The sequence below is a fragment of the Musca domestica genome, unplaced genomic scaffold (genome assembly GCF_030504385.1).
Source record: "Musca domestica strain aabys unplaced genomic scaffold, Musca_domestica.polishedcontigs.V.1.1 46, whole genome shotgun sequence".
Lineage (NCBI taxonomy): Eukaryota > Metazoa > Arthropoda > Insecta > Diptera > Muscidae > Musca > Musca domestica.
The window spans coordinates 6,556,405-6,579,790 of NW_026712336.1; the positions used below are offsets into that span (position 1 = coordinate 6,556,405).

General features: G+C 37.7%; 1 protein-coding gene across 2 annotated transcripts in view; it reads left to right on the plus strand.

Moving 5' to 3' along the window:
• LOC101896425 (A disintegrin and metalloproteinase with thrombospondin motifs like) overlaps positions 1 to 23,386 on the plus strand; it is a 232,801-nt gene that overhangs the window by 61,880 nt on the left and 147,535 nt on the right. For both annotated transcript variants that reach the window (XM_059127546.1, XM_059127547.1), the window contains exon 3: positions 1,160 to 1,642. In XM_059127546.1, coding sequence (XP_058983529.1) covers positions 1,160 to 1,642 — 483 coding nt within the window. The remainder of the gene's footprint in view (positions 1 to 1,159; positions 1,643 to 23,386) is intronic.

Below are 23,386 nucleotides of genomic sequence, written 5' to 3' on the forward strand. Positions count from 1 at the left end.
TTCAGCTTGTCCATGGAGGATGTCACCCTCTCATCAATGGAGACTCCCTACACCGCATCTATTGAGGCTCCCTCCATATCTTTTCTGTGGAGACTCCCTCTAGCTCGTCTAAGGCTTGTCCTAGACTCCCTGACTTCAGCCCGTCTATGGACTTCCTGATTTCAGCTCGTCTATAAAGAGACCCCCTCCCGCTGCTCTATGCAATCTTCAGCTTGTCCATGGAGGATGTCACCCTCTCATCAATGGAGACTCCCTACACCGCATCTATTGAGGCTCCCTCCATATCTTTTATGTGTCGACTCCCTTTAGCTCGTCTAAGGCTTGTCCATAGAAATAGACTCTCTTCAGCTCGTCTCTGTTATACCGAGATACTCTCTTCCATAGGGATTCCCTAGCAACTCATCTATGGATACTCTCGCTAGCTAGTCTTTGGTGACTTCCTTCAGCACGTCTGTGGAGACTTCCCCAAGCTCGCTTATGGAGACTACCATTCGCTCGTCTATAGAGCCTAGCTTTTGGTAGTTGTAGAGACTCTCTTTATCTCGCCTGAGTGGAATTTTTGCCGCTCGCCTATGTATTTTTTTTTTTTTCAGCTCGCGTAAAGAAAATCCCTTCCCATGTTGATATTCATCTGCAGTTCATAATATTTACACGATCCCATTTATGTTTCAGATTCAATTACATGACCACATAATTCAATTTGGAGTGGTAGGCACTTTGCCTATCGTAATCTGGAGGGTTGTTGTTGTTGTTGTTTTTTTTTTTTTAATTATCTTCTGATTATGTTTTGACTTTTTCGAGTGATCTGTTTTTTTTTGTAAAATTAATTCGATTAGTATTTAGATAACACCTGAATGTATAAGTAAATATGTTCGAAAATAGGCCAAGGTGACCTGGCACAAGATAATGGGTTATGGATTATGGTTTGGACAGATTATAAGTTAAAATTAATTGGTAAATGATCTCACTGGGGTACAACAATTAAGACTTCTCTTATTAACCCTAGGACAAGTTCTCTGTTAGGAAGACTCACTGCTTTCACTTTTTAAATGTACAGATTTTTTATTTATTTAATTTATTATTTTATTTACATAATTATTTGTTTATTATAAATTAATTAGTATTTTTGTTTTTATTAATTATTCTTTTCTTCTTCCAGATTCACAAACAAATGTCCCCGCAACAGCTGCAATCGATATTCCATGTCGACTCTCACGATGCAGTGCCACAATATGAAATTGTCCAACTGCTCCACGAACACAGTGCCGATGCATCGTCGTCGGCGCAACCGCAATACAGTAATTATCGCCGTCGAAAACGCAGTCTGGATGAGTTGTCACCGAACGACACTTCCGATGCCCATCACGTGAAGAAAGATCTCAGTAAGACACCATATTTTAGTGAGGTGAAAATGTCATCGAAGAAGGCCAATAGCCTACACGATGGCTCCAAGCGTAAACATGTTAAGGATATACACGAACATAAAGTACAGCTGGCAGCTTTTGGCGAAAAGCTCAATTTAACACTGAAGAAGACCCAAGGACTGTACAAGAAAGGTGAACTGCACAAGCTGCCAATGTGGTATATGAACGAGGATGCGAATGCAACGCATGGCGTGAATTTGGAAAAGATTGAAGATGAGGTAAGTTTTGAAAAAAATACGAAGATGTTTATTGCCATTCATGACCATAAAATAAACTGTGATTTATGGATTCCATCTTTGTGTTTTGAGTATTTAGTCCCCTGTTCCCCCCTCTCGTCGTGTAAATTATTGTGTCTGCCTGTCTGTTCATCTGTCAAATCCATCAATTACTTCATCTATTCACTACCAGTTGTTTGCAAAGTTGTTAAATGTTTTGCTGCTGGTTTTGTGTAATTTTTCGGGTGATTTGACATACCCTACAACATGCAATGTGGAAATACAATAGTTCGGGAAGACAGATATGGAAACAGACAAAAAACAAAAACTTCTTGAGGAGCGGGAAAGCTCTTCTGTAAATAATCCAAAAATTACCAAGTATCCCTTTTGAAAGCTTTTGCTCGCCGCTGTAAACTAGGTTTGAGACTAAAATAATCTGTTCATATAGCTCGACTATATCCACTGCCTTGAACCTTTTTTGTTTAATGTATCCCAGGACATCCATGTGGACTACATTTAGGGCATCCATAACTACTGTGATTGGACCATGACAATAGTCTCCATCTGGTCTTTCTTAAAGACTAAAGAATGCCAGAGTCAGCAGCTCATCTGTAGAAAGAGCCTATAGGATGTCTATAGGAACCATCGAGATAGGCAGCAGCTTTAGAGAGACTCCCTTTAGCTCGTCTGTATAAAAGGAGACTCCCTTTCAAACATCCATATAGAGAGACTCCTTTGAGCCCTTTTATAGAGAGAGACTCTCTTGGGCTCTTTTATAGAAAGAGAATCCCTTGAGCTCTTCTATAGAAAGAGAGAGTCATTTCCTATAGCCTCAAGAGAGCAAATAAACACGTCTTAAGAGAGAGGCAGACTTCCGTCATGTCGTCTGCTCGTCGTCCGCTTTTCTACAGAGAGACCGTTTCCTCTCCATTTTCTACTCGTTCAACTCGCTCATCAATGGTGTCTCCCTGCAGCCCTCCAATAGGAAATCCATTGTGCAGGTCAGAAGGAACAATTCGTCTAAGGAGACGGCCTTAAGCTCGTCTGAAAAAGAAAATCGTTTCCGCTTGTCTACAGATACCCTTCATACACTATGAAGATACTTCTTGCCGTCCGAATTGCCCATCAATGGAGCTCATCCCTAAAGCTCTTCAATGGAAAAGTCATTGTGCTGACCAGTATTAACAGATCGTCTATGCAGAGGGACTTCAGTTCATCGCGAGACACTCTTCTCGTCTATGGAGAGACACCCTGGCTTCAGCTCGTCTATAGAGAGACCCCCTGGTTTCAGCACGTCTACGAAGAGACTCCCTGGCTTTAGCTCATCTATGAAGACACTCCCTGACTTCAGTTCGTCTATGGGTGAGACTCCCTAACTTCAGCTCGTCTGTGGATGAGACTCTTTGACTTCCTTCTATGGGCGGACTACCTAACTTCAGCTTGTCTGTGAAGAGTGACTCTCTGCCTTCAGCTCGTCTATGGAGAGACACTCACTGCCTTCAGCTCGTCTATGGAGGGAGACTCGCTGCCTTCAGCTCGTCTATGGAGAGAGCCTCTCTCCCTTCTGCTCCTCCTTGCCTTTAGCTCATCTATGGTGAGACTTCCTGCCTTCATCTCGTCTATGGAGAGACTCTTTGCCTTCAGCTCGTCTATGGAGAGATACTCTCTGCCTTCAGCTGGTCTATGGAGAGACTCCCTAACTTTTGCAGGTCTATGGACTCCCTGACTTCGGCTCGTCTATCGTAAGACTTCCTGCCTTCAGCCCGTTTATATAGAGACTCTCTGCATATAGAGACTTCCTGCCTTCGGATCGTCTGGGGATATGCTTTCTGTCTTCAGCTTGTCTATGGTGAGACTCCCTACCTTCAGCTCGTCTATGGAGACTCCCTTTTTTTGATTGTCTATGGACAAAGAGGCCCTGCCTTTAGCTCGTATATTGAGTGACTTATTGCGTTTAGCCCGTCTATAAAGATACTCTCTGTCTATAGAGACTCCCTGACTTCAGCTCTTCTATATATATTCCTTGCCTCCTGCTCGATTAAGGTGAGACTCCCTGCCTACAACTACTCTATAGTGAGAATGCCTATCTTCACTTCCTCCTCCCTCCCTCCCTCTCGCCTATAGAGACTCCCTCCTCCTCGTCTATAGAGACTCCTCCCCTATAGACACTTCCTCCCCGTCGTATATAGAGACTACCTCCCCCTCGCGTATGGAGAGTCCCACCAGTTCGTCTATGGAGACTCCCTCCAGTTCGTTTATGGAGACTCCCTCCAGCTCGTCTATGGAGACTCCCTCCAGTTCGTCAATGGAGACTCCCTCCACAGCTCGTCTATGCAGACTACCTCCACAGCTCGTCTATGGAGACTCCCTCCACAGCTCGTCTATGGAGACTTCCTCCACAGCTCGTCTATAAAGACTCCCTACCGCTCGTCTGTAAAGACTCCCTACCGCTCGTCTATGGAGACACCCTCCAGCTCGTCTGTGGAGACACCCTCCAGCTCGTCTGTGGAGACTCCCTCCAGCTCGTCTATAGAGATTCCTAGCAGCTCGTCTATGGAGACTCCCTCCAGCTTGTCTATAGAGATTCCCTCCTTTTCGTCTATAGAGGTTTCCTCCCTCTCGTCAATAGAGAATCCCTCCAGCTCGTCTATGGAGACTCCCTCGTCTATGGAGACTCTCTCCACAGCTCGTCTATGGAGACTCCCTCCCCCGCGTCTATAGAGACTCCCTCCCCCGCGTCTATAGAGACTCCCTCACCCGCGTCTATAGAGACTCCCTCCCCCTCGTCTACAGAGACTCCCTCCCTCCCATTTGTATATAGAGTCTCTCTCTCGCTTATTTATAGGACCTCTTTCCCTCTCATTTGTATATGAAAGCTTCCTCCTCAAGTATATAATATTCTGCGGTGGCTATGTTGAGTTTGTTTTTCTTTTTTTTTTTTTTTGTTATTGTTTTTTTTGTGATCACTCACATATGTTTGCCCCAGAGTAATGGTTTAATTTAAATTTCTTGCTCAACTACTTTCCTTTTCTTTAAATGTTTGCTTACTTAACGCTGTGTGGCGTATGTTAAGCACATATAACTGCTCGCTAAAGAGGTGATGACGACGTTGAGGACGGCCACTGGCCACTGTTATTACAATGTTTTCATATAAAATTTTGCGTTTGGCGATTTCAATCAAATAAAACTTCCGCGTAAGTTCCTCTGCGCCATGAATTTGCAAAAAAACAGAAAACGGAATCACATAGCATAGCATCGTTAGCCATTTAATTTATGACCATCACTGCTTTCTTTGACGGCCCAAAAACTGCACTATCACCAGTGATCAACACTGGGTTAAATATTCAAATTTCAATTAATTGCTCAATTTGTTTCTGGGTGATTATGCAGTGCAAAAGCAACAACAACTACGAAAAATGTGAAATAAATGTGAAAGACTTAAGTCACGAACATGCAGAAAAAAATTTGCATATGAAAGTGTAAATTATGTTTTAATAGAGAGACAGGATGTGTGTGTATATATGTTAGCATGTGTATGTGTGTGGTGTAAGGACACTGTTATGTGGTTGTTAGGAAGTAAATGTATTCACCATCGAATAGATTGGTTTTAGATTGTGTAATTTATATGTTTACAGTGGTGAAATGTAAAAGGCGCCAATGTGGAAAACAAAAGACTTAAGACACAAACTTGGGAGAGAGGATTTCACTTTTTTTCGTAGAGAGGGCTTGATGCTCATGGGAATTTAAAATGGTTTTATATAAAATATTGGCAGGAAGGTGTAGAAGTCAGCTATTCATATACAGGGTGACTTCAAAATTTTTACATTTTTTTTTTAAATTTTATTGAATGAAAGCAAAAAATGTCGGAAATAACATCAAATTTTAGAATAAAATTAGATTTCTTAGAATTGGCTACTTTTGGCTTTATGGCTTTCAAACGGCCAATGAAACCGTCACACGCTGCCCAAATGTTGCTCTGCGGTATTTTGGCCATTCCCGGCAAAGCGCTTGCTTGAGGTGATCGACACTTTGGTATTTTTTAGAGCCAACCTTGCTTTCCAAAATATTCCCGACACAATAGTCCAACGGTATCCGGTATCCGGAGATTTTGGTGGCCATTTTGCGCTGGAAATGAAATGAGGATCCTCATTTTGTAACCATTCTTGGCGCGTGCTAAGACCTGTTGGAATGTCCAAGGTCTGCGGCCAAAATGTTTGCGTGCCCAAGGCTTTAATACAACCTCAATAATATTTTCGCGATAATCTTCGGCATTTATTCTGATGCCACGGGCAAAAAATGTCGAAAATAGCATCAAATTTTAGAATAAGTTTAGATTTGTTCGAATTGGTCACCTTTGGCACGAATTATAGCCTTTAAACGGCCAATGAAACCGTCACAGGCTGCCGGAATGTTGCTCTGTGGCATTTTGGCCCATTCCCGGCGAAACGCTTGTTTGAGGTCATCGACACTTTGGTATTTTTTACTGCTAACCTTGCTTTCCAAAATACTCCAGACACAATAGTCCATCGGATTGGTATCCGGAGATTTTGATGGCCATTTTGAGCTGGAAATGAAGCGAGGAACCTCATTTTGTAACCATTCTTGGCGCGTACTGAGACCTGTTGGAATATCAAAGGTCTGCGGCCAAAGTGTTTGCAAGGCTTTAATACATCCTGCAGAATATTTTCGCGATAATATTTGGCATTTATTTTGATGCCACGTTCGATTAGTACGAGCTGAGAGCGAGCGAGAGCCATCGGTTGTTATGGCGGCCCACACCATCACCATGTCCGGCGCTTGAGTTCTGGTGGCCAACCGAAGGTGTACATTTCAGCTGACCTCTTTGGCAAGTAAACACGATCATTTTGTTTGTTTACAGACTGCTGGACAGCGAATGTTTTCTCTTCGGAGAGAACTAAATTCGGCAGTTCAACACTTTCGGCCATGCGAAGCAACTATTTAGCTCTTTTGAGGCTATTTTCTTTCTGTTGCGGTGTAAGTTCTGTTGGAATGTCCAAGGTCTGAGGCCAAAATGTTGGCGTGCCTAAGGCTTTAATACACCCTCCACAATATTACCGCGATAATAATCCGCATTTATTTTGATGCCACGTTCGATTATTACGAGCGGAGAGCGACCATCGGCTGTTATGGCGGCCAACACCATCACCATGGCCGGCACTTGAGTTCTGGTGACCAACCGAAGTTGCCGCCAGGTTTCAGCTGACCCCTTTGGCAAGTAAACACGATCATTTTGTTGGTTTACAAACTGCTGGACCACTGCTGAATGTTTTCTCATTGGAGAAAACCAAATTCGGCAGTTCACCACTTTCGGCCAAGCGAAGCAACTCTTTAGCTCTTTTTAGGCTATTTTCTTTCTGTTGCGGTGTAAGTTCTTGCATTTTTTGGAATTTCAATGGCTTTATCCCCAGCTCATTTTTCAATATTTGCCGAATGGAATATTGCGATATGTTCAGCTCACGAGCCATTTTTCGGCCACTGCGACGCGGGTTTCAACCGAGTCGCATCTTTACTTTTCGAACCATTTCTGCAGATGTTGCTGTTTTCTTCCGTCCACTTACTTAACGTCGAGGGGCTACACTACCAGTATCACGGTAACGAGCGATGTTACGAGACACAAAACATTTATGGGATGTTTGACCGGGAAAAAAAGCTAAATATCTACATAAAATCTAAAATAAATTTATTAAGGTTTTCTCTGAGAAGATTTTTTTAGGAAAGACTCTACAAATCTTCTTGGAGTATTTGTACAAGAATTCTATGGCAATATGACTTTATAAAAACTCCTACTGCTGTTCGCCTATATACAGATCTGTGGATCTGCTATTGAAAGATACACAACATTTTCTTCTAGCAAGTATGTAGTTCTCTCTTGAGAGTAAAGAATTTAAAAAGAGCAGAAGTCATTATTGCAGAAAAAGCAGATGTAGAATATATAAAGCTTGCAGATCTCCTATAAAAAAACGATATAAAAACAAGTAAAAAAGTATCGGTCGGTTTTGCCGACAGATGTATACCCTCAGCCCTCTTCACCCTCTATGGAGTGGGTTTTGAAAGAATGGGTCAATATTGTTCATTTCGTATCGGACCTAAATAAATACGATATAAATATTATAATAGCAGATGGATAAATCAACTGTAAAGAATCGCTGAGTTGTTTCGCAATTTATGGCAGATAAAAATATTGAAAATTGTGTCCCTTTGTGGGTGAGGTACCAGCATGTGTTCGCAGATATATAGCATCTTCACAACAGATCTGGTGTTAGCAAAAATGCTTGTATGTGTGAAATTTGAAGAGAGTTGGATCCTTATTTCGCTTTCTTTGAGCGTTATGTCTTAAATTATATTATTGCTTACCTTTCTGTGCAGAAAATATATATTTTTAAAATTTCGACCATTTGTGGGGGAGGTACTTGAAGGAGTGAACCAATGTCGTCCATTTTCGTACCAGACCTAGCACTGATGCAAATATCACGACTTGCAAATTTGGAGCAAAATCGGATCATCGTTTCTCTTTCTGTGCAAAAAATATGTAATTTTTGAAAATTTCGACCATTTGTGGGGGAGGTACCAAAAGGAGTGGACGGATATATTCCATCTTAACACCAGACCTTGGTTTAATATAAATATTGGGATGTGTGAAATTTGAAGACAATCGGACTCGTACATCACATTTTATGAGAGTTGTAATTATTCAAAATTTTGACCATTTGTGGGGGAGGTACTTGATGTAGTGGACCGATATTGTCCATTTTCACACCTGATCGAGTACTGCCGCAAATATTAGGATTTGCAAAGTTGGAGCAAAATCGGATTATCCTTTCTCTTTCTGTGCAAAGAATAATTTTTTTGCAAATTCCAACTTTTTGTGGGGGAGGTACCAGAAGGAGTGGACCGATATTGCCCATCTCCGAACTCGATCTAAGTATGACAAAGATATTACGATGTACCAAGTTTGGACCAAATCGGATCCTCCCTTGGAGAGTTATCGTGCGCACCAGCCAGACAGACAGACAGACAGACAGACGGACGGACGGACGGACGGACGGACATCTCTAGATCGACTCCAAATGTTCTGAAACGGATTTGGTCCAAAGAGACCTAGGGTCTAAAACCGTTATTTCGACTAGTCACGTTTTGACCGTATCAAATGATATATACCCTCTGTAGCCATATGGCTGAGGGTATAATATATTCAGGTTTTCTCTGAGAAGGTCAACAAAAATACTTTAGGAAAGCGTCTACAAATCTTTCTTGAAAATACCTATGGCTTTCTGGAAAAACTACATATCTACAGGACTTCTAACAAAGAGCGACATGTCACGAAAATCTGCAGGTATTCCATAAGAAATGTAAAAATCTCCTGTGGAAAGTCTTTTTTAAAGGAAGGTCTAAAGATTTTGCTTTAGTAGGTCTAGTTATCTTCCATTAGAATATCTTCCGTTTTTTTTGTGGTAAATCTGTAAAAATGCTATAAGGGTATATAAAGATTTTCCATGGGATGATTGACCGGAACGAAAGCTAAATATCTACATAAAATCTAAAATAGTTTATTAAGGTTTTCTCTGAGAAGAGATTTTTTTAGGAGACACTCTACAAATCTTCTTGGAGAAGTCCTATAGATTTCCTGAACAATAGCAGATCTATAGGTCTTCCAACAAATATCGACAGATTTTCTTTATGAAAATGTATTCGGTAAGAAATTTAAATATCTTCATATTTAAATGCTGGAGTGCTCTAACGATAGCCACTTGTGGTTTTTCGGCCAAATATAAAGAGATCACACTATCACGCTTGAATTCTGTAACGAATGATTTTTTCTGGAAAATTCTCACCAAAAATGCTTTTGTACGCCTGTAAACAATATAATGAGCTGTCACTGGAATAATTTTAAAAGATGTCGGATGAGTGGCTTAGAAATGACAGCAGTCTGAAGTTGGTTGCAGTTTTTTCATCTCATCCTGCTTTAGCGGTTATAGTTAGTATGATTCTCATAATTTCCCACAAAAAAAAGTTTGAGCAGAATTTACGTTCCGAACTAGTTGCATCATCCTCTGACCATTTCCAGTTTTAACTTGAGTCATTTTCGAGGAGATATTTGATCTCCCACTACAATTAAGTTGTGGGTAAGCCCACCATAAATATTTGGTTCCAATATCCAATTACCAATCAATGTTAGATTCCAAATCTATCTAACCTCTTGCAACATTTTGACAAAATAGTTGCTCACAAAAATTAATCAAAAATTGAGAAAAAACCAAAACAATTTGTCATCATCACAAATCGTTGCAATCGACAATAGACTGTCACTCAGTTGCTGAGAATGGCAATTCGAATGAATCGAATCAAAGAATATTAATCTTCGTAAATCATGGTTGGTTACCAAATGGTTTTATTATGCAAATCAAGAAAAATCACAACTATTATGCATAAGGGAGCATAGGGGAGGGGGAGGCCATCATATGACAAAGAAGGTTTGGTATTTTGTAACAATGTCGATTTTTTTTGGGTGGAATATGGAAATTTGGTGGTTACAATGAATTTACATATCCCAAGTCCTTTTGGAAATTCTTTTTCGCAAGAATTACGTGAAGTACATGCAGTATGAAGAATTTTATTACATTTCGACATCGACAAATCAATTTCTTTGTAAAAAAGTCTTGTAACCATTACCCCATGACTCACAATTGAAAAATCTCCACATGAAATTTTTATTTCTTCTTGTCCTCTGTTTTCCTCAAAAGTTCATTGAATCTTACAAAAATGTGATTTATATTTCTTTTTTTATTGTTCGCGAGAATGCCATAATAAACCCAATAACATAATGAACGATATTTGCCATAAATCCGTTTTTCATAGCCGTCTAATTATCAATTCACAACGTGAGGAAGAATTTCGATATCATGTCTTAAATTCATTTCGTTTTATTGCCAATCACCGATAATGATTTTGGAGTGGTAAGCCTAAATGGTCATAAATCATATTGCGAAGCATTGGAAATATGCTTTGAAATGATGGGAAGTATTCTCAGAGTTGAAATTTGATTAATATAAATTTTCAACGGAGATTTTTGCAATATGTATAAGTTTTTCTGGCGCAGATCGCATACATGAAGAGACTCTCCTTTTGAATATATATAGAATTGCTAAAGGAAGATAAAAGCCTCTTCAGTGAAAAATTACATTGAGCTACTCCGGCTTATTTGTACAAGAATTCCTCTTGCAATTTGTCTTTATAAAAACTCCTACTGCTGCTCACCTTTATACAGGTCTGTGGATCTTCTATTAAAAGATATACAACATCGGGCTGAATCCCTTTATTGTTGTTTTTATAAAAACAACGTTTGTTTATTAGTGGAGAACGATGGTAATGTTTACCAGGGGTAAGGCAGGGAATACCTAGGTTTCGGAAAGAGAATATCCCAGACAAAAAACACGGGAACTGATGAGGATTGGTGACTCTTTCCGAAACCTAGGTATTCCCTGCCTTACCCCCTGGTAAACAATACCATCGTTCTCCGCTAATAAACAAACGTTGTTTTTATAAAAACAACAATAAAGGGATTAAGCCTGACCACTTTGTAACAACAAAATACTATGGTATCCCGAACAAACAAGCCAACACTGTTCGATATACAACATCTTCTTCGAGCAAGTATCTGCAAGCTTTATGTAGAACATCTTCTTTTCTGCAATAATGACTACTGCTCTATTAAATTTTTTTACTCTCAAGAGAGAACTACCCTTGAGAATAAAACATTTAAAAAGTGCAGTAGCCATTATTGCAGAAAAACCAGATATTCTACATAAAGCTTGCGGATCTCCTATAAAAAAAATCTACATAAGAATATATTCAGGTTTTCTCTGAGAAGGGCAACAGAAATACTATAAGAAAATCTACACGTATTCTTTAGGAAAGCGTCTACAAATCTTTCTTGAAAAGACCGATGGCTTTCCAGAACAATTGCAGATTTACAGGTCTTCTAACAAAGATCGACAGGTTTTCTCTACAAAAATGTGCAGGTATTCCATAAGAAATATAAAAATCTCCTTTGGAAAGTCTACATATTTTTTTAAAGGAAGGTCTAAAGATTTAACTTTAGTAGGTCCAGAGATATAAAAAGGCCTAGTTATCTTACATTTGAATATCTTCAGATTTTTTTTTTTTGGAATCTGGAAAATTCTGGAAAAATGCTATAAGGATATATAAAGATATTCCATGGGATGATTGACCGGCTAAAGCTAAATATCTACCTAAAATTAAAAGAATTGATTAAGGTTTCCTTTGAGAAGATTTTTTTAACAAAAAGACCCTATAAATCTTCTGGCTATGAGGATATATAAAGATCTTCCATGAGATGACTGACCGGCTAAAGCTGAAGATCTACATAAAATGTAAAATAATTTATTAAGATTTTCTATGAGAAGATTTTTTTAGGAAAGACTCTACAAATCTTGTTGGAGATGACCTATCGATTTCCGTATAACTGCAGATCTTCAGTTCCTCCAACAAAGATCGACAAATTTTCTTTAGAAAAATGTGTTCCATAAGAAATCTAAATATCTTCTGTGAGAAGGTCTATAGATTTTTTTAAAAGGTCTAAAGATCTTCCTGTGGCAAGTCCGAAGATCTTTTAAAAGAAGACTTAGTGATCTTCCATAAAGAGATCTAAAGATGTTGTTATTCTGTTAAAATTATATGGGGAAATGCAAAGATCTGCCATGGAAAGATTGGCAGGAACGATTTACAGATCTCTATGATTTATAAATCTATGAGAAAGTCTAGAGATCTTCAGCAAAAAATGAACCGATATAGACGTCCTGATCACAGGTATCATTTATATAGACGGCCTGATCAGGACTCGTCTGCAAAGAGACTCCCTAATTTCAACTCATCTATGGAGAAAGACCCCTTGACTTCAGCTCGTCTGTGGACAGAGACTCCCTGACGTCCGCTCGTTTATGGAGAGAGACTCACTGCCTTCAGCTCGTCTCTTGTTTTCATCTCGTCTATTCAGAGAGACTCCCTGGCCTTCAGCTCGTTTACGGACAGAGACTCCCTGGCCTTCAGCTCGTCTATGGAGAGAGACTCCCTGGCCTTCAGCTCGTCTATGGAGAGAGACTCCCTGGCCTTCAGCTCGTCTATGGAGAGAGACTCCCTGGCCTTCAGCTCGTCTATGGAGAGAGACTCCCTGGCCTTCAGCTCGTCTATGGAGAGAGACTCCCTGGCCTTCAGCTCGTCTATGGAGAGAGACTCCCTGGCCTTCAGCTCGTCTATGGAGAGAGACTCCCTGGCCTTCAGCTCCTCTATGGAGAGAGACTCCCTGGCCTTCAGCTCCTCTATGGAGAGAGACTTCCTGGCTTCAGATTGTCTTAGAGACTCTCTCCCCGCTCGTTGGTAGAGACTCTATTTCTCTAGCCTGTAGAGACTCTCTCTCTCTCTCGCTCGTCTATAGACCCTCTCTATATCTCTTTCTCGCTCGTCCATAGGGGCTCCCTTGCACTCTACAAAAGTCCTTTAGTTCTTTAGTACAGAATACTGTCAGGTGGTTTTTAAAGGCAGTATTCAACTCGTCTGTCGAGACTGTTTTCAGTCCTTCAGTGGAGAAAGCCTTCATGGGGAGAAAGATTTCCTTTCGGTGGTCCATAGACTTCGCTCGTCTATAGAGACTCTCTCCCTCTCGTCCATAGAGACTTTCTCTCCTGTTCGTCTAGAAAGACTCTCTCTCCTGCTCGTCATAGAGACTCTATGTCCCTATTACTCCCTATCTACAAAAATTGCCTTTAGTTCGTCGATAGAGAATATTCTAAGGTCGTCTTAAGGCCGGCAGCCTTCTGCTTGTCTATCGAAACTGTTTTTAGCTTGTCAGTGGGGCAAACTTGCATGGGGGATAGCCTTTGTTGTCTCGTTTAAGTAGAAAGACTTCCTTCGCTGGTCCATAGAGAGGGATTTCCTTTCGCTCCTCTGTAAAGACTCACTCCCGCTGATCTTGAGAGCTCTACGTTTTGCTCTTCTATTAAAACACAATTTTTGCTCGCCGATATTAACTTCCTCCCTGTCTTCAGTTCGCCTGTATATGTAAATATAGCTCTGACGATCTATAAACAAATGGTTAAAAAATTCACACTTAAAGATCTAACGTTGTCTAAAATTATTCCTTAAAATTTACGATTTTGGCTGGAATAGCCTTTCTAAATATTTTATTAAGAGTTAACATTGATGCTGCTCAAAATCATTTTTAAATGTCTGTAATGAGGCTCTGTTTTGTCGAAAAAATATTTTATAAAAGTTCATGTTTTCTTCTGATACGCCATTGGAAATGTGTGTTTTTTTTTTAATTTCAGGTTCTTTGCTCCGATAGCCCTTTTAAGTATTTTTCGTCTGATATTTAAATTATTCCTTAAAACTTAAGATTTTGGCTGTGATAGTATTTCAAAAAATTATTTGTAAAAGTTAGCATCGATGCTCCTGATTTTTAAAAGTCGACTTTAAGGCTCTGTTTTGTCGGAAAAAATATTTTTAAAAATTTCTTTTTTTTTTCCTGTGATACGCCCTTTGAAATTATTTTTAAATATTTCATGTTTCTGGCTCTGATAGTCGTTTGAATATTTCCATTTTTTTTTTTGTTCTGATATTTTCAAAAAACTACTTTTACGAATCTTTAGGAAACATTAAATATTTGTTATTTCACATTTTTATGACAACTTTTCATATCACATTTCCACATTGTATATCATTGTTTAATGTACCCAAACAAAAGACTTAAGACACAAACTTCCCTCATTTGCAAAACCTGTTTCCTGGAATCTAAACAATTTCACAAAATTTACCGTTTTCAATTAAAAAACGTATGACCTTTAACACTCCCCCAACCTCTAAGGCATGCCAATGACCCGGTGTTCCTATGCTGGGCAATTAAAAAACATATGGTCCATTTATTACTCACTTGGCCGTACTTCCGTTTGAAACCGCTAAAATTCTAAAACAGATAAAAAAAATCTTAAAATTGCTAAAAAAGCAACTATAAATTGTTTCATTGTTCTAACGAAGTTAATTCCGCAGGGCCATTGTTTATGGACAAATTTGAATGTATTTCCTTAAATGGCTTAAAATACTAATAAATGTTTGTTTGGTATGTTAGAACGGAAACTGGGTCATTATTTGGTAAAGCGACCAGAAATAGATATGTTAACAGAATTTCAGTTAATACGAAATATTTCCAGTGGTACCCCACCCTAGCTCTTGAGCCCAAAGTAAAACAATCACTTTATTCCATAGGAATTTGTGCTTTTTTATTTTTGCCTAGCTTTTGTTCTAGAAAATCTTTAGCCGTTTCTAAGCCATTAATTCATTCATTCATTTGTTCTTACAATTGTTTATGACTTTCAGCAGCATTAACCCGAGTAGTTATTAATGTAATTTGCATAAAAAATCTTTGGTAATAATATTTCATAGGTAATTAAATTTAAATGAGTGTATATATATGTTTGGACATTTATGAATTTATATCCCTTTAAATGAGGAAATGGGGCAATAAAGAACGCTTTAATTAGAAAGTGCTGGAATTAGTTACATACCGAAGATTTCTCCATGAATATCAAGACTTATTCTATTCCGATGAGGAGATAGCTTCTGAGAGTTAGAAGACGGAAAGAAAACCGAAAAATATTTGATTTGTTTTAATTTCAAAAAAAAAAAAAAAAAACAGGGTGAGATAAAAAAATCTGCAAAAAAGTCAAACGCCACAATTTTTACATTTTTATACCCTACACCACAAGATGGTCAGGGTATTATGTCTTTGTGCATTTGTTTGAACCTTATTGAATTGGAGATAATCGGTCAAAATTTAGATATAGCTCCCATATATATCTTCGTCCGATTTGCCTTTTATTGTGCACCAAACGTGTAATATTTGCCCAACTAGGATGGAATTTGGCATATACGACCGAATTGAGCCTAGAAGCTAGTATGCCAAATTTAGTAAAGATCGGTTCAGATATAGCTATAGCTCCCATATATATTGTTCATCCGATTTGTTATTTTTGTCCTCCGCAGCCGTAATATGCACTCTGTAATAACGATATTCAGGGAAATATATCAAATGCAGCTCAGAAATACCTTTGCCAAATTTTATCGAGATCGGTTCAGATTTGGATAAAGCTCCCATATAAAACTTCGTCCGATTTAGCTTTTATTGTGCACCAAACGTCTAATATTTGTCCAACTGGGATGGAATTTGGCACATACGACCGAATTGAGTCTAGAAGCTAGTATGCCAAATTTAGTAAAGATCGGTTCAGATATAGCTATAACTCCCTGCTCTGCCGTAGTGTGGCCCATTCCCGGCGAAGCGCTTCTTTGAAGTGATCGAAACTTTGTTATTAGTTTAGTGCCAACCTTGCTTTCCAAAATACTTCAGACACAATAGTCCAACGGATTGGAATCCGGAGATTCTGGTGGTCATTTTGCGTTGGAAATGAAGCGAGGAACCTCATTTTGTAACCATTCTTGGATGGCGCGTGCTGAGTGCGATGGTGCTGAGTCCTGTTGGAATGTCCAAGGACTGCGGCCAAAATGTTTGTGTGCCCAAGGCTTAAATACACCCTCCAGAATATTTTAGCGTTAATATTCGGCATTTATTCTGATGCCACGGTCGATTAATACGAGCGGAAAGCGACCATCGGCCCATACCATCACCACGGCCCATACCATCACCATGGCCGGCGCATGAGTTCTGGTGGCCAATCGAGGGTGCACATTTTCAGCTGACCTCTTTGGCAAGTAAACACGATAATTTTGTTTGTTTACAAACTGCTGGACAAGGAATATTTTCTCATCGGAGAAAACCAAATTCGGCAATTCACTTTCCGCCAAGTGAAGCAACTCTTAAGCTCTTTTGAGTCTATTTTCTTTCTGTTGCGGTGTAAGTTCTTGAACTTTTTGGAATTTCAATGGCTTTACCCCGAGCTCATTTTTCAATATTTGCCGAATGGAATGGAATTGCGATGTGTTCAGCTCACCAGCCATTTTTCGGCCACTGCGACGTGTGTTTCTATAATGTCGCAACTTTACTTTTCGAACCAATTCTGCTGATCTTGTAGTTTTCTTCCGTCCACTTACTTGACGTCGGGCTAAGCTACCAGTATCACGGTAACGAGGGATGGTACGAGATACAAAAGTTTTATTCACATTTAAAAGCTGGAGTGTTCTAACGATAGCCACTTGTGCGTTTCCAGCCAAATATAAAGAAATCACACTATCGCGCTTGAATTCCATCACGATTATTATTTTTTTTTTCTGGGAAATTCTCACAGGAATGCTGTTGTACGCTTGTAAACAATATAATGAGCTATGACTGGAATAATTTTAACAGTTGTCGGATGAGTGGCTTAGAAATGACAGCAGTCTGAAGTTGGTTGCAGTTATTTTATCTCATCCTGTATGTCAGCTTTCTCTCAAATACAAAAGACTTAGGACACAAACGTTACACCAAAAAAAAAATTATACAAAGACATAACACCGTTTTCCACAGTGTGCTGTAGGGTACAAAAAACTCTTCTTATTTCGAAAATCCTCCCACGAGTATGCTAATATTTCACAATACTTTACCCCCATTCATATTTTCTTATCTCCTTACAAAGTATTTCAAAACCATTTCCACAACTGATAATTTACCACTTAACATAGAAGCACTCACTACCCCCAAATTAAGAAACACACACATATATTATCCCACAACATAATTATTTATAGGTCTTTAGATAATGGCCGGATAAATTATGTATCTGTCTTGCGAGTTTTGCCTACAAATGAAATGTGGCTAATCACACTAAGTTTTAAGTTGCGCATGCGCAAATGTGGCAAATATTTCAGAGTTCTTGTTTTTCGTTTTTTTTTTTTTTGATTTTTTTATTGGTGTGAGACTTTAAGTTTTGTACTTAAAATCATTAATGGCTAATTGAATTCGGACATTTGAGATTAATAATGTGTGTAAATGTAATTTGCCAATAGGCTATTTATTGAAAAAATTTAAATATCGTTATATGTTAATGGCGGTGATTTTTTTGATGAAGAGGAAATTGGTACTTGTGAAAAACATAAAAATAAATATTTAATTCTGAATAATTTCTTTAAAAGTAAATTAAGGAAAAATATTTTTGTCAGCAATTAAAGATTTAAAAAATATAAAAATTCTTCGTTCGATTTAATCTCGAAAATCTTTTCAATAAATACAGGAACTTTAATCCCAAAATCCTAGTTTCTTTACAAAAAATAATAAGACAATATTGGTATCTGGGGCGATATTTCGTTATAAATATTAAATCGGCTAGCCCTCAGAGGATTATCTGAATAATGAACAGACTTTAAATGTCCACATAAAAGGATGAAAACTCATTAAAATACAGAATATCGGAAGCTATCGTTATATAAGGAACCATAAAAACGTGGACCTATATTGACCGTTTTTTTCCTGACAAATATGAGGCTTTTAAGAATTTCAAATGTTCCAATACGACAATTCTTTAATTTTTAATCAAATTCGAAAACATGTCAACTTTGAAAAAATTTTACCGAAATCATAAAAATTCTGACAATCGAGATATATGTTTCTCTTGAGGATATAAAAAGCTGGACCTTTACATTTCTTTTCACAGATAAGTTTACATTTTCAGCTAAATTTTTACCAAATGAAGCGAAAATCCATTTGAATACAGAATATCGAAAGATATCTTCATATAAGGGACCATAAAAACGTGGACCCATATTGACCATTTTCTTCCTAAAAAAATATATGCCTCTTAAGAATTTTAAATGTCTTAATCGGCTAATTCTTACATTATTTACTCAATTTCGGAAATATATCAGACTTTCTATAAATACAAAAGACTTAGGACACGAACTTTATTTTTAAAATTCTTGTTCATAAAAAAGGCAAAGAAGCTGGTGTCTGGGATGAAATCTCGTTGTAAATATATCATAGCTGTATCAAGTTTGAACCAAATCGGATACTCCCTCAGAGGGTAAACATGGGCACCAGACGGAAATCCACTTCAAATGTCAAAAAAAAAAAAAAAAATAAATAAAAAAATTAACAAAACTAAATATGAAAAAAATTAGAAGTCTTCAGTTATTGGATTAAATAATTTGACGAAAACCATGAAAATCGAGAGATATGAATATGCGATATATAACGTTGGACCTAAGAATGTTGCCCACAGATTAATTTACAATTTTAAGTAAATTTTTAAAATGTACCGAAAATTCATTAAATTTGAGAATAATGAAGGGGACTATAAGAGCGTAGACCATCTTCTTGCTGACAGACAGCTATGTGCCTCTGAGTAATCTCGAATGTCCCAATTGGCCAATTCTTACATTTTTTATACCCTCAGCCATATGGCTAGATATGGTATGACCAAAACGTTTCTCATCGAGATATCTTCTTTAGACCCTTGCTCGCTTTGGATCAAATCCGTTCCAGTATATTTGGAGTCGATCTAGGGGTGTCTAGGGGTTGGTGCTTACGATTTGAATCAAACTTGGTATATCGTAATATTATTATCAAACTTAGATCGACTTCAGAGTTGGGCAAAATCAGTCCATACCTTCTGGAAAGGCCTAAATTTTCAAATTAAATATCTTACTTCTTAGAATGGGAAAGGATCACCCGATTTTACTCCAACCTAGCAAATCCTAATAATCTCAGCAGATCTAGATCAGTTGCGTCATCGGCCCACTCCATTAAGATCCTCCCCCACAAAGGTCAAAATTTTGAATATCTATAACTCTTATAAAATGTGATGGAAGATTCCGAAAGTACACACATTACAATATTTTATTAACCCACGGTCTGTTTTGAATATGCAATATATCGGTCCACTCTTTATTGTACCTCCCCTGCAAAGGGTTAAAATCAAATTCAAAATGATGCTCATAAAATGCGAAAATAACATCAGATTCCATTCGAATTCGGCACATCTCAATATTATTGAATAACAAAACACGCGAAATAAGCATTCACTTCTCTTCAAATTTAACACATTCAAACATAAGATCTGGTGTGAAGAGAATAGATATCGATACACCCTTTCTGGTACCTCACCCACAACGGGTCACAATTTGCAATACTTATATCTCTCATAACTATCTAATAGGTTTTCTCGACATGAAATCTGATATGAATATGGGTTTTTTTTCGGAATTTATGATTTCTCATAAAATTGGATAAAAATTATAGACTTTCTTATAATTTTGCCCATACCAATATTTTTATTAGTATGATATGTCTGGTACATCACGGACAATTTATACAAATTACCACAGATCTCCCATAAGGTGAAGAAAGTAGCCATTATAATCCAAACCTGGCAAGTCACAATATTTATATCATATTTATTTAAGTCCGATACGAAATGGACGAAATTGACCATTCCTTCGGAACCTACTCCATAGAGGGTCAACATTTTTGAATAATCATAATAGAAGTCAAAATATATTTAAGTAATCGAACATTGGCCGAGGGTGTACATTTGTAGGCAAAACCGACTTGTTTTAGATAATTTCTAAAATATGTTTTTAAATACACAAGACTTAGGACACGAACTTAACTTCTAATTCTGGGCCCAAATTTTAAGTGAGACATTAGGGTATGGGAAGTTTTCAGACTGATTCATTGCTCCTTATTATTTTTAAATTATTTAAAATATGACCAACGTAAAAGTGAATCACTTTTAGTGAACATTTATGCTTAGGATGACATGTTTCATATTTTCCCCCCAACGAAGGTGATCTTTATCTTGAATGAGTGTCTGAAACAATATGACTCCATAATACCTACCTCTATATCTTTTCCATACATTACCATAAATGTTTAAATCAATACATTTTTGTTTCTTATTTCTAAACATTATTGTGTTCCATGGCATTTTCTTTTTTCAACACCGCACTACTACTGTTCAGCATGATCTGCAAACAATCATGCTTGTTCACGATCAATTACTCATTAACGATGAATGAATAAACGAATGAATAAGAAAACTTGTAAAACAATAACAAGAAAAAAACGTTATGGCACAACCAAGAAGCTAAATGTTAGAAAAAAAGTGGATAAGAAAACATTTGCTCCAGTTAACACACCTTAAAAAACAATTGTGGACCAGTAATGGCCAACACCACCCTCGACCACCACTGGGACCCCACAATCATGATCTCTGAAAGTCAAGAGGTCAATAAATAACTTTTACCAAATGTTACAATTAAAATTAAACAATGCCTTTGTAATGCTGTTAAGCAAATTTTTTTTTGTTGAAAGAGAGTTACAAAAGTACTGGGAGCGAGGGAGAGAGAAATACATTTTGGAAAGAGCTATGAAAAAGAGTTGTGAGTGGGAAGAGAGAGAGAGGGTACAGTAACAAATTGAGTAATTTATTTTGGTAGTCCATTCAATTGTATCATTCATTTGTTCAGTCTAATAACAAATAAGGAAGTATTTTTTTCATTGGTGCTCCGTCCATTCGATGACCTGATGATTGTGGTCAAATGTTTTTCCAAATCCACCCTTTTTTGTTTGTCTCGCAAGTCAGCCACAAATAAGGTTCATTGATTTATTGCTCCCTTTTTTGTTTCTTTTTTTTTTTTTTCTTTAAAAAAATTACATAAGCCACATGCTGGCCTGGTGGGTGATGCCAGATAAATTGCAGTAAAATAAGAAATAATTGAAGCAAAAAAATAAATAAATTTAAATTTGAAGCAAAATAAGATTAATTGCTACACAAATGTTGGTTTGGGGGAATTTAACAAATAAGGCAGAAAAAGGAAATTTGTAATTTATTTTAATTGGATTGTGAGGAAAGGTATAAAAAAGAGGTATTCAAAATTAAGTAGCAGTGGAAATATTGTTCCTCTTCAGTACAGATCACTGACAAGTCTGCAAGAGGGCGAAGAACTTTCGTAAATCTTCTTAGAATAAAATATTTTTTTAAATCCTCTGAAAATCGAAACCTTAATTAAAATTCGAGTTTTTATGGAATCTTCAGAACGGAGCCCCGGATTTAGTACCAAATTTCAGACAGTGAATCGAGAGGCATGTATGTGTGGGTTAAAGGGATGCACGAAGGGTGTTGGACTTTGAAGACTATTGGGAATGGAAATATAATTTTTTTCTGAATTACAGACCTTGGTCAAGTCTTCGAGTGACCGAAAAACTTTAAAAAAATTTTTTTAAGTATTAAAAACTTATTTGAAAAACTTTTAAAAACCGACATTTTTAATAAAACAAAGGTTTTGGGATGGCAGAATATATTAGGAACATAAGGTAATACAACGCAGACAGCGAATCGAAAGGTGTCGGTACAAAGAGGTACGCAGACTTTCATAAATCTTCCAAGAATAAAATCTTTTTTTAAAATGCTCTGAAAATCGGAGACCCGGAATTGGGAATGTGGAATACCAAATTGCAGACAGTGAATCAAAAGGCATGTATGATAGAATCTATTAGAAATATAAAGTACTAAATTGCAGGCAGCAATACAAAAAGTACTGTACAAAGAGGTGCAGGGTACAGGGTACGCAGGCGTGGCTTCAGATAAAGAATTGGATACTTTCCAGCAATTTTTTTAGCTTTGTCATTCCGTATACATGCATAGTTTACCAGTAGGCAGGTTAAGTTCGTAAATGGGTCATGTCGGTCCACATCTTCATATAGTCCCCCTATATAAAGGTACCTCCCGATATTCGGTATTTTGACAACATTATTCACCGGAATCGTTTCAAATTTCGTATTGGAAGACCTTAATGGGTACTACAATCTTTGGCAAAAAAAATTTGTAAGCAGGTCCACGTCTTCGTATAGCCCCCACATAACAGTGCCTCCCGATATTTGGTATTTTCATGATTTTATCGACATTATTTACCGGAATTATTTAAAATTTCGTATTTGAAGTTCGTAATAGGTACTAGATCTTATGACAAAAATTTTTTGTATGCAGGTCTACGTCTTCGTATAGCCCCCATATAACGGTTTTCATTTAAGTGGTAGTTTTCGTTTTTTTTTTTTTTGAAAATTTTCAACTTCCTTCCAAATGTTGCAGGGTATAAAAGTTCGGTCCGGCCGAACTTAACTGCTTTTTATACCCAACACCACAAGGTGGTCAGGGTATTATGTCTTTGGGCATTTGTTTGTAACGGGCAAAGCGAAACGAGATAGACCCATAGATCCTTTTGATGATATGCATAGAATCACATTCTGAGTCGATTTATGCATTTACTCCGTCCGTCTGTCCGTCCGTCCGTCCGACTGTCCGTCTGTCCATGTATTTTTGTAAACAAAGTACAGTTCGCATTTATTGCCCTATCCAGATGAAATTTTGCACAAATCATTTGTTTGGCAAAAGGACGAACTCTATTGAAATTGGAGATAATCGGTCAAAATTTAGATATAGCTCCCATATATATCTTCCTCCGATTTGCCTTTTATTGTGCACCAAACGTGCAATATCAGTCCGAATAGTATGGAATTTTGCACGTACGATCAGATTGGAACTCAAAATAAGTACACCAAATTTGATCGAAATCGGTTCAGATATAGTTATAGCTCCCATATATATTGTTCATCCGATTTGTTATTTTTGTCCTCCGCAGCCGTAATATGCACTCTGTAACAACAATATTTGGGGAAATATATCAAATGCAGCTCAGAAATACATTTGCTAAATTTTATCGAGATCGGTT